Source organism: Diadema setosum, chromosome 19 (genome assembly GCF_964275005.1).
Source record: "Diadema setosum chromosome 19, eeDiaSeto1, whole genome shotgun sequence".
Classification (NCBI taxonomy): Eukaryota; Metazoa; Echinodermata; class Echinoidea; order Diadematoida; family Diadematidae; genus Diadema; species Diadema setosum.
The window spans coordinates 12,082,211-12,095,516 of NC_092703.1; the positions used below are offsets into that span (position 1 = coordinate 12,082,211).

Genomic DNA, 13,306 nt, shown 5'->3' on the forward strand with positions numbered 1-13,306 from the left:
TTTTATATTTACAGCACTGAACTTCATGCCCTTCCGCAAGAATACCAGTACCCTTTTTGCATCGGTATAAACTCTCATGTGGTTGTTAATTATGTGCATATCTGTCATGTACACTGTATACATCGTAAACAAACAAACAAACAGGTAAAAACAAATTAAGAATACATGCAAATGAACAAACAAAGAAACAAACTTTTAATTGATCTTTCAAAAAAGTGAACAAGAGACTGGTTTTGAGTCACTTTTGACCAGCTGTACACTGTACACATGAGATCCAAGGCTTAAAATATAAACAATTTCCCCCCCCCCCCCCCCCAACAGCTTTTGCCTTGACACTGTCATTAATAATGGAAATGAATGCAGGAACATGTGGGGCTGACGCGCTCCAGTAAGCAGCACCCAAACTCGTGTTGTCATGGTTTCTGCTCTTCTGAAAAGAATATTCGTTGGCCGCCAGTTCAGTGCCAGGGATTATTAAAGGAGACCTCCAGATGATTTCAGACTTTGCACTTTTTGAGTATCTATAAATTGGATATACTGGGTACAGAATTTCATAATTTATAGCGACTGGGATGAGAAATAAGATATATTCAAAAATTATTAAAGTAATAACAAATCACAAGGAACAGGATAATGACATGGCAGCTTCACATACATGTATTAAAGAATGCATGATTGGGTGCTCAAGGAAGAGGAACGAAAGAAGAAAGCATGCATAAATTATACACAGATGAACTTGTTAAGCAAGTGGTTTTGTATATGGAATTACATTGCTACATTACTGGAATATGTGTCAGCCTCGTATGTCATCATCCTTGTTCATTGTATGTTTGATAGTTTTTCAGAATATTTGTTTATCTGTTCGTGAATGGACTACAATAAATCCCACAGATCTATACAATAGATGGCACTATCGATTTAAAATTTGTGCAACTGAACTACTACATGTTGTGAGATTTTTATACAAAATGTGAATCATTTGCAATGCCCCTTTAACTGTGGTTGCCCTGCACAGACTTGAGACGGTGGCGTGCTGGTGTGCATTACTAACATGGGTTGTACTGGATGGCAAATTAATGTCAGGACATGTGTTCATGTGGAGAATGATGATCTGGAGCAACAATAAATGAAGTTTAAATGTGATACATCTTGTTAATGATCTTTGGAAGAGTAAAATAAAACCTAGTCACCAATGGTAAAAAAAAAAAAAATGAAGGGTAATCAATCTGAAACTGTCACATTGTCTGAGTGAATCAAGGTTGATGGTGTACATTGCTGCTGTAGAATCTAATTCAGTACTTCTTTCACTAGTAAAGAAGAAGCAGTAGATGAAGAAGAAAAAAGAAAAAAAAAGAAGAAGATGGAAACATGAACAGGAGGGAAAGATGGATAGATAGACAGATAGGTAGATAGATGAGGTTGGGGGGGGGGGGGTAGTGGAGAGGAAGGAAAAGGGGACAGAACTTCTTGGGCAGTCTCATTGGGTCTGTCTGATGCAAGTCCACTCACTGCTACTGTAACTCTGAAGTCCCGTTGATCTATAGCCAGTGCTATGAGCAACTTTTTCTTTTTCTTTTTCTTTGTCTTTTTCAAATCTACAATGCCAGTGCTACTTTGTAGTGGTAGGGGTGAGAGGGTTTGCTTTTTATATGGAACTCCAAAAATAATGAAGGGGGCATGCCACAAAACGGTAACTGAAGAAAACACAGGCCTTTCACTATGCTGGAGGAGCTCATAATAGTTTGAAAAAAAGAAGTGAAAGTGTATTGATATTCAGCTTTATGTTATTGGATTTCATTTCTTGCTTCTCGTTTGATTCTTTCCAAGCAACTCCTTTCTTTGGTCTGTCATTTCTCTACAAATTGTTGCAATCATTCACCTGTCTGCTCTGGTCTATGAGCTCTTTAATCATAAACTATAGCCTTTAGGCTTCGGATCACACGTTGACAACCTTGTTTGGATTTGTATTCTGGTGTGGTCTTGTGTAAGATCCTCTTGCAAAGCTTCAACAAAGAGAGCTTGTTCATTGGCATTACTCATAAAAGGTACATACATGTATTACAAAAAAAAAAAAAAAGGAAAGGGGGGGGGGTACCATGCCCTATAAATCTTGGGCCATGTTAAGTGGTCTCTTTTTAGGGGCTCTTGGCCTTCTACCTTTGCTTGACAGATCATCCACCACAAAGTCACACCTTTATTAAGGGCAGAGCAAATTGCTAGAACAACAGTCCCACACATTTGTTTTCCTGCTGGCATTTCCAGGGTAAGGTTACACTAACCCTCCTCAGCCAACAATGTAGGTCATTGTTTGTGCTGTCAGGGTAATCGTATCTCTGAATTGCCGTACAAAATCCCTCCCCTCCCCCCAGGGCAGTGACGTTGGTTCAGAGTTGGTCCTGTCTATCAAGGAACCAATATCGAGTGCTAAGGGTGCGTAAATTGTGTCCTCTCTTGGGCCGCGATGCACTTACTCCAAAGGAGACCCACTTCACTGAACCAAATCCTTTAACTCCTCTTCGGAGCACTTCTTTTAAAATAATAGATTGTTATCTAATGCAGGGCAGTTGTCAGAGGTGAAATGAGATGGTTGAATAGAAAAATTTACTAGTGGTTGGAAGAAGCTTTCTCTTGAGCCAAGCTGTTTAATTTTTCCCACAGCATCTTTTCTGAAAATGTTAATTTAAACATTTACAGTACAGTGTATCCCTCTATAATGTTCACTCAGATTTTTAATTCATGTTTGTAATCTTTATGATATGTAGCCCCATGCTCTTTACTTGGTTGAATAAATGATGATAATAATAATAATAATAATAATAATAATAATAATAATAATAATAATAATAATAATAATAATAATAATAATAATAATAATAATAATAATAATAATAATAATAATAATAATAATATAATATTGATAATATTAATAATGGCAATAATCATTACAATAATAAAATTAATAATAATTATTAGCATTATTATTATTGTCATCATTATTAGTAGTAATATTATGATGAGATATAACTGTCACATTTAAATCAATACGATCTGCATTTCCCAAGCATGTGGGAATTGGTCAGATGAACTCTATTCAGTACTACAAAACGAGAAGAATATGCTGAGAACCCACAAAAGCTTACAACAGATAGATTACGGGGAAAAGTGACAACAAAAACTCTGGCAGAATGTGGCTCTTGATGTTGCTGAGCTACATTGATACACAGTTTAAAGGGTGTGTACAGTTCTGGTCGAGGTGAGGATTTAGCTTTTAACGTTTTGCGAGATATTCAGAAACCACTCTATGAGATGTCAAAGAGCATGCAGTTCTAAGGGGCATCAAAAGTTTATTCGATGAAAATCAGTTTGAAATGGCTGAGATATCCAAAAACAAGGTGAAACAAAGAGATCCTAATAAAGTTGTGGCATGTCGCCTTTTATTATTAGCACTTTTTTTGATATTTTAGCCATTTGAAAACCAATTTTCATCAAATAAACGTTGAATCCTTCTTAACATTACATGCCCTTTCATATTTCATAAGAGGCTTTTCATTATTTCACTTAGGAATGTTCAGAACATGAATCCCCACCTCAACCAGTACTGTACAGTCCCTTTAAGCGATGTTAAGTATTGGTTGAGGTAAGGATTCAGCTTTCAACTTTTTTTTTGAGATACTTATAAACCACTATATATAGCGTACAACTCTGAGAGGAATTCAAGATTTATTTGATGAAAATCGGATTTGAAATGGCCGAGATACCCCAAAACAAAGTAAAACAAAGCAATCCTAATAAAAGGTGGGTCTCATCTTTTATTAGGATCAATTTGAGATATCTCAGCCATTTCAGCACCAATTTCCATCAAATAAACCTTGAATTCTTTTGATAATCATACACGTATTACATGCTCTTTCATACTTTGTAACAGGTTTCTCATTATAAAAAAAAATATCATCATCAAAAAACATTGAAAAACTGAAGCCCCATATCAACCAAAACTGTACCATCCCTTTAACAGGACAATTTTTTTTTTTTTGGTAAAAACTTTTTTAAGCATGCATTTCTTAAATTGGAAAATGAAAAATAGTTTGTAAAGCAATAAAAGGCAGGCAGTTATTAAATGACTGTAAGGTGGATGTCAATCGCTATTGTGCCAAGACTGAAATGTCTGATGTACATGCAATGTACAAGTAGTTGTGAACCATTTAGCTGTTCTTCATGATGTTGACACAGCTTGTGGTCACTGTGGAAATACTGTGAGGGTCATTTTTGGACAATGATCTGCAGGTGTCAAAAACTGTATCACTGGGTTGTTTATAGCATGTGAGTGTTGTAATGAGAAATTAGAGCTGGTGTCAAATCATCTTGTACTTCTCATCAGATTTATGGAAGGAGAGGATTCCCTTTTTCCAACAACTAACATCGTCTCTAGTGACATGTTTACGAATCCTTAACTATGTGGAGACACCTCAATACTCTCACTAAAAGTCAGGTCATGTGTATAACATAACAATCCAAACTATCATATAGGCCTACTATGCGGGGTATTGGCTCTGGTGAAAATATATTCATTCACATGCACACGCACATCATTTGCACATTTACAAACACACACATTTACACACAAGCAGGCACACACACGTACACATGTACAAAGAACAAAGACACATGCAGTACAAACACATGCACTCACAAATATCAAAACGTTGGTACAGTATGTACACCCACCTCGACATTTGGTCAGCATCTTCAATTAGATTCTATGAAGCATCTTTCATTCATGTAAATATAACTGCACAGCTGTACTGTAAAAGTGGAAATTTTTGCGGTGTTAAATTTTTTTTGCGCATTTTGCGCAACCAGAAATTAGCGCAAAAATAAAAGCACGCAAATATTTGTGCTTGTCATATGTTCCAGTAGTTGATATGTTGATTCGGCGGAATTAGAAACTCGCGAAACTCTCCTTGCCCGGCTGAGCACGAAAAATTAGTCAAAAATATCCACTTTTACTGTACTATTCTTCTTCCTCCACTCTAAAGCATGCATCGTGGTCAGCCAAAGGATGCCTCACAATTACACTCTTTTCTTTGTTGGACTACAAACCTTGATCTTTATTTACAACCAGGCATGCATATAACAGCGTAACAGATATCTTTGGCAGAAGTGAGTATTTACAGACAAACTTTCGAAAGTGTGAGAGAGAAAGAGGGGAAAGCAAAAATAAACAGGTAGAGAATATCAGAAAATGCACTCTGAAACTTCATCCATGATATTTAGTCTGACACACTTCACGATCAACTTTGCACTTTTCAAGTCAAAGTACCTCAAGTTGTAATCTGCCATATGTAGTCAAAATAAAATCTCCCAAAACCAAAATATGAAAATGAGTTTATGTCAAAACCAAAATACAACCTTCAAATTGATGCACATTCTCTGGTCAGTAGTAGCCTCAAAGTGACCTTATGCAAAGTTGACTGTGATACTGAGGACTCTCATCATAAAGAACAGTAATTCTTGCAATAAAACTATAAGGTAATTTCTCCTGTCCCAACGTTCAGGGTTATCTTTCTGTCTCACTTGGCATTTTTTTTTAACACTTCAGAACAAAATTCTAACATGACAAAGTGATTTCACTGCTCCCGACATTTTTTCCCCCCTGCAATAAGAGTCCATTTTTAACTAACTTTCTCAGGTGAATTCCTGTACAGTAGTGTTTTGCAAGTTCATTACAATGCACTGATAGCACAATAAGACAATGCATTATTCAAATCAACTTGTGCATCGGGGGGGGGGGGGGGGGGGGGAACCCCACACAGACTCTTGGAGAATGCAAAAGGATGCACTATTTATAAGATACAAAATCATTATTTTTTTAAAGTCAATAAATTATACACATATGATATACAGAATTAAAGAATGTACAATATTTATTTCACTCACTTGCAGGATTTCAAAGCCCATGTCAAAAAGAGGAGTGTAACACATGACAGTCCTGCATTGTGACCAAAACAAATGATAGACAACTTTAGGTGAACATAGCAGTGGGCAGCATACATGTGTAGCATATATGGAGAGGTATAATGCACCCTTTAATGAGCCCATTATAAAATTGTTCACAGCAAGGATACATTTCCTGTGAGATGAATACAGACTTGTACATAATTGGTCAATTATATACACATGTAGTGCACTGATTACAGAAAAAAAAAATGTCTAAACAAACATGAAACAAATATTGTACAACTTCTCCTGTGGTACAATTCATTTCCCTAAATTTGTTTTCTTCTCTCTTTTTTTTTTTCAAAAACATTTTTAATCCTCAAAAATTTGTCTTACACTCTTCATAAAATTAGCAGTTGCGATAAATATTACATTTGGTTGAGAAGCATCAATTTATTGCAAGCTTTCAAACTCGGGTTTGGAGGCAGCAATATCAAAACAAACTGAACATAAGACAATTGATAAAAATTCTGTTACTTCTCTATTGTATTCAAAATTCACCACATTTGCTGCCCTGATATAAATTCTGAATGAAGTGATATTCACCTGATGGAATGAAAGACAGCTCTGAAAGCTTTTCCTTTTTTTTTTGGGGGGGGGGGGGATATAACTCAGCAGGAAAGTGAACAAGAAGCTGTCCCTGAAAGTTTGCAAAAAATATTAACACATCATTCTCAGAGCATACAAGTGACACTTGCTATTCAACGGAACTTGGCAAAATTAGGAGGAATTAGACATACATCATGTACCATGTGTGGAAAAAGAACCTTTAAAATTGTCCTTGCACCATTTGATATGAAATGTACCCCAGGAGTTACCTGAACTTACAGTAACTGTCCACAATGTCCACCAACTGTTGCTGCCCACAAAACAAAGGATAACTGACCTTTTGCAACTTTGCCAAGTGAGGTTGTAACCTCAAAACCCACACCCCCTAATCCCAGTTGGGGACGCTGCTGTAGTAACGTGGGGTCAATGATCACTGATTCAAACATCTGTCATAACTGACACAGTCCTGACAAAAGTTGAGGGTCTATAAGGCCTTGGATGTGGCTGAAATCAGTGTCAACAATTAATGTTACGCTTTCATAAACTTTCCTCCAGGAGTGGGCTTCACCCATTTACATAAAAATGTATTGAAAATGTCCAATATAATGCTACACCTGCTGTAACCAATACTTTCCTTTAACCCTTTGAGGACTGACTGATTTTACTACAACACACATTTCCCATAGACCCCTGCCCAAGTATACTCGGGACTCATCCTCAATTGGTTTATAAAACTAAAGGACCCAACAAGATAAACAAATCCTTTTGTTTGGGGACTATTACAGTTAAAAAAAAGGTTAACGACTAATGTTTCTACCTTGGATAGTTATAAACATACCAAGTGTACAATGGTACAATATACATGTACACACGTATGTGTTCAAGTTTAATTCACATAAGTTCAAAGAATTTTCACATTAAAAGTACACATGCATCATGATCAGTGTAAATTATTTGTGAAAGCACCATCAGTATTGAACTCACATAATTTAAGACAAAAAAATAGTCTGCACCCTGCCATTCCTTTACATTGTATACATGCAATAGACTCGGGCAGGCCAAAGTTATCTTCGCTCCTATACTCAGGGAAACATATTCTTTTGTATACAATTATTCTTCCAAGATGCCCTACACAGCATGGTTTGGAGGCAGTCAAAATGTACAGTCACAGATACTGCAATGACTTTCACTAGAGTTTGGAATACCTCATGTTACTTCATCTTCAATTTCACTGTGGAGAATTTTGTTCAAATGTCTGAATATTTCTTTGGAAGTGTGCATACGGCTCTGACATGATGTAATATCGTCAGTTGAGAACCAGAAGGCCATTATCACAATTTTTAAGGGTAGTAAATTATTGGTACATCACATTTTAGAGCTTTATATCTCCTCTACATCGTGGTGTTAATTTTGAATTATTCTCATTTTAGTAAAATGTTTAAAATCCATACCATACCACAAGGGCACTAAATTGCTACATTGGATATTTTGAACATTGCTTATAAATCTACCCACTTTTGATTAAATAAACTTTCATGACAATCAATTGTTCCGATACTTAAAACTTAGAACCCAATAGCGCCCTACTGGTTCTCAGCCAGCGATATCTTGGTAATTATCCACTCCATTGCTTGATTCTTGCCAGCGCAACAAGGGCAAAGACAATTAAATTCTGACTAATGGAAAGACAGACAGACGGACAGATGCTGCCATCCCTTTGGGACCTCAAAGTGATTAACGATATGAACTCAGGGGATTTGACTTTGATCCACGTTATCCCTACAGTCTGAATGGCTGTCTTGATGTCCAGTGAGTTCAAGGAACTCAAAGGTATTTTGACACACCAGACTATTTCCTCACAAAAAAAAAACAACAACTACAACAAACAAACAAACAAAAAACCAATATGTGAATACCTTGTCTAAATAGGCCTATTTGATGCGGTTCATCTTATACCCATATCACCCCAGAGTGTACATGGACCAAAGCTTTCTTCCATATCAAATGACAAACTTTTTGGATTTAGTTTTAAGATGATGCACGTCCATATTGTTTTACATTACTCTCAGATGGTACTAAAAGGTCCAAATTGGATACGTGGTATTCATGTGGATGCTGATTCTGAAATTTCCCATGGCTATAATGGATGACATTATTAACAAGTGACATTAGACAGATCTTGACCAGTATATACATATGAACTTAGGATATATTCATGTAATAATAATAGTTAGCACCTGTAGTATGAATATGAAAGCATACAGATATTCAGTGAGTATAGAACATTGCAACACTTGTGATACACAATTACTGTTGTGAAAATAGGAGATATAACATCGATCACAACAAATACTGGTTGCAACAGAAAGAAAAAAAAAAAATCATATACTCCTAAATGGAGGATATGAAATATGTCATACAAGTGTATGTTTGTTGACATGATCATCCTCCCCTGCTATATTCTCATAAATATTGTCTGGATCATAGATATTGTCTGGATCATCTGCAGGGAGTTCAGCACAGACTTTCCCATTTCCATTTTGATCTTGTGAGCCACCCTCAACATACACCAATCTAGCCTGCTTCACCTCGTTAGGCGGATGCGGCAGTGTTCTGATGTAGCACCCCTCCGTCACGTCGGGCTGCGAAGATAGCGTTGCCGAGGCGAGGCGACAGACCGGTGTCCCGTGACGCATGTTGTGTCCCCACGTCTGGTTCATGCAGCACGTGTGCGATCGTGGATGCTGGTAGTGTGGCTCCAGCGAGTCCTTGCGCTGGGGCGGTTGGGGTTTGGGCGAGGCCGGCACGGAGGAGATGCAATTCGCGGGGCGGGCCCCTGGCCGCACCTTTTGGTAGTGACTCAGGTCCGGGTGGTAGTAGTTGCTCACAGCCTGAGGGGACGACGTTGCTAGGCAGTTCTCGGTGCCGTAATCAGATGAAACGATTGTCTCTGCAGTCGATATAATGGGCTGCTCGTTGACAGCGTGATTGGCGGAGTGGTTTGCAGAGTGAACCACAACGTGCAAGGTTGCTTGCACCTGTTGCCGCTGCTGATCTGGCACCCCTCGCTCGCTATCAGGTAATTCGTAGACATTGAGAGTGTCACTGGAGGTTCGCAAGGTGCTACATCCCTGGGAGTGAGTGTAGTGAAATTCTGAGATCCGCGCCCCAGACTTGGTGGTGGTGTGGTGGCAGTGGGCGTGGGCTTTCTTGGCTTTCTTTCTGCAGCCACAAATGACAGGTGCATATATCGCGAGGAGAATGAGCAAGAACAGGGACATGAGAACGCAGATGATCAGCAGCCATATTGGCCACATTCGCCTCTTGTTCGGGTGTTTGTGAACAAAAATATCGGGTTCCTCTGGCTTGATGCGAACGGGGCCTGTTGTTGGTCCAGACTCTGTGGGTGGGGCGATGCCAGTGCCCCCAAGACTGACGACAGTGCTGCTGTTGGCGACGGCCCAGCCATTGTTTGACAGTTCACACACTATTTCAACATCCACTGAACTTTGGAGGATGGAAAGATCTGTCACACGAAGTGTTCGTCCATTGTTCTCCAAAAGGAAGCCCAACATGCCTGACCGTACAGGGTTGTTGTTTACATACCAGGTAAAATTGCTCACTTCACGCGTCAAATTAACACTGGGTCCGCATGTGAAACTGAGTTCAATCATATCTTGGGAGGCATGCTGGCCCTCAGTCAGTGGCAGCGTTCCTCGGATGTCCTGCCAATTTGCTGGCATGCTTGAATCCATCTTGACAGGTGGCAGAGTTGCGACGGCAACGGGCTCCACCAAACATTCGCGAGCAACGACTAATGCCTCTCCGCTGGCTTTGCAATAGTAGTTTGACAGATTCTTCCCAGGGTGCACAATAGTTTTATGCCTGGCGATTGTCCTCTGATTCCAGGACATCTCTGAAGCAAGCCCCATTTCCCCATCAAACCACTGAAGCTGCACGCTGGGTAAACCTCCATTCGAAGTGCACACAAGCTCAACCTCATCCCCAGGCAGAAGGAGGCCGTGCCTCTTCCTCAGCTCACATTGCGGGTATTCCTCGGGAGGAGCAACGAGCACACGGACGACTGCCGGAGGCGACGTGTACGAATTGGTGTAGATGCTCGCGTAGCATGCGCACTGGTACTTGCCTGCGTCCCAGGCACTGACATTTGAAATCATGAGCGTGAAATCACCAATTGAGGTGTCTCCCACAATTTCGTAACGCTCTCCAGCCGGCTCCGGTATGCCCCTCATGCGCTCCCCGTTCTTGGTGAAGTACGTCTGCAGATCCATGCGGTACCAGTACACGGTGCAGAAGTCCGATTCTCGCAGGATACATGGCAGGAGGACCGCCTCTCCTGCTCTGACGGTCCTGTTCGAAGGGAGAGTGGCAATCGGGATGTCCTGCCCACTTACCAAATGAGATGACATCACAAGCAGTATAACAGTGGGCAGAAATATGCTGAGGTGGAGAAGCGACATTTTTTGTTTTGTTTTTCCCCTTTCTCTTTTGCACTACAGTCTTTGTCTCTACAACAGACAGTTAATCCTCACCACTGGCATTCAAAAATAAAGAGTGTCAGCAAAACTATATTCCATTTGAAAAAAGAAAAAAAGAGAGAAATGCAACTCAGTCATTACAGTATTTCACTGATGTTAGAAATGGACACACAAGGAAGACTAACACAAAACCTCCTTTTTCATGATGTAGCCTGCTTGCTAGCTCAGTGGTATTGTAATCCAGGTATGAGCAGTTAATCCAGATATCATGTTAATCCAGTTTGGTTGCACTGCACCACACTGTAGACCACCCCCTTGGCAAACTGACGGACAGGAGCCTGCAAAGCACAGAGGGCCCTTATCAATTGTCCAGTTATCCAAACACAGTGATGACTTCCGTCCACATGGAAACACTCCCAAGTCTTGTCAGAGAAGAAAAAAAAAGGAGGGGGGGGGGGGGCTGGAGAGACCTGCCCTGACCAGGATGCTGATGCAAAAAGATTGTGTTTGAGAGACCAAAATTCCAACAGATGCTCGTTTATGAAGTGGTGTTGTGTTGCAACTTCAAATTTCAATCGTACAAGTTTGCATAGCACATTCCATGGTTTGAATGACTATGTGTGACTTATTTTCCAATGATATTTTTATAATCTCACAGAAATTTGAGGAAAAAAAAGAATATCTTGAAAGGTCTACTAGTACAAAATATCCCTGTAAATCACTTCCAAAAAAAAAAGATGTTTCAATGAGTGCCTCTGGCAGGGCTATTTGACTCCAACACTAATATTTTTTGGTGGAATTTAGTTTACACTTATTAGTTTTTAATAGACAACTATTGGGGTCCCCTTGGAAAATATCAATTTTGCGTCATTCGTATGTTGCTGGGAAAAATCAGTAAGAGCTGATTTGCTGGTCAGAGCATGTTAAAAATTATTTGGACTCTTTGGCCGTTGCCAAAATAGCTTTCAAGTGTTCAGCAAGAATTATTCCAAGAATGTTTCAAGTGTTTGCTCCAAGGCACAGCAATAGTAATCCTTCCCTCAAGTGAAGGGAAAATCCAATGATAGCTTTATCTGCACACACACGAGAGTTCAAGTTGAAAAATGTCTTCCGTGCCTTCCAGCACGGGAAGGCTGTATTGGCTCAGTGACGCACAAGATTATTCCAAGTAGTCTGGACTCCATAAAATGATAATCTCCGAACATCCATCCGTCCGTACACAACTCCACATCTGGTAGCACAAACTGTAGAAGTTGTGTATGTTTGTGGTCCTTTCATGCAAATATTGAATCTGGGCGTCACACCGTCAAAAATAAGATTTTCGAAGTCAGCAGAAGAAGAATAGTACTAGCAATTTGTATACATCAGCTCTTGTTGCACCATTACTCCAAATTCGAAGAGTTATTTTTACTGTATTCACAACTGTTATGCTTGAAATTTCAGCAAGAAATGAGTGATGACATCTGATTGAGATGCATAGCCGGGATGGGGAAAGATTAAGATCAGTCAGCTCGGCGATGCGCGAAAGTTCAAGGCTGCACCCCAATGTCCGTGATGGAAACTAATTAGTTGCGGCTCCAAACCGATTCATAACCATTTGGCATGGATGTCTGTTTTAGAAATATATTGGAATGGGATACATCAGTCCGAAAGGAGGTTGACAAGAATTCACCCGTAGGGTGGTCACTTGTCTCTCCAGCAACGATTCAAAAATCAAAAGTCCAGACATCCGCCTTTCTCCTCGGGTCATACTCCCATTTTCCGCTCTCGCCCTCTCTCTTGTGTCAAACTGATGATGCAATTTCTCTCAAATTGTTGATGCCTTTCTCTGCCCTTTCCCTGCTCCAGATTCAAAATCAGACATGGGATGGTAGATGGTGTGATAGAATACGCAGGCAATGAGAGAATCACTTTCACAGCTTCGCTGCACAAGTTACTGGGCAGAATGTGGAAGAAGAATTAGCCACCAGGCCAGTCCCAGTACTCTACTGGTCACCCCCTTTACTACAGCTGTACAAGATGGGATTTATTTTTTCTTCTCCCCCACCCCCCTTTTTTTTTTCTCTCTCCCTCCTCTCTTTCCTTGTCACATATGATACAAGATGTTGTACATATTTGCCCTGCATATATGCATATGTGTCCGTGTGTGTGTGTGTGTGTGTGTTTGAGTGTGTTAGAAGGACCAGACAGTTCCCTGCCCTCCCATTGGCTGCTTGCTGAAACTTTTCATCACTGTTAGACTCCTCCCACTTTTGCCAACT

General features: G+C 39.8%; 2 protein-coding genes across 2 annotated transcripts in view; one reads left to right on the forward strand and one right to left on the reverse strand.

Moving 5' to 3' along the window:
* The window catches only part of LOC140242521 (exportin-4-like), a 90,901-nt gene that overhangs the window by 20,953 nt on the left and 56,642 nt on the right, over positions 1-13,306 (forward strand). The gene's annotated exons all lie outside the window — the stretch shown is intronic.
* Positions 8,961-11,027, reverse strand: LOC140242522 (uncharacterized). Its single transcript, XM_072322259.1, has one exon. It carries the CDS (start codon positions 11,025-11,027, stop codon positions 8,961-8,963), a length of 2,067 nt encoding a protein of 688 aa, XP_072178360.1.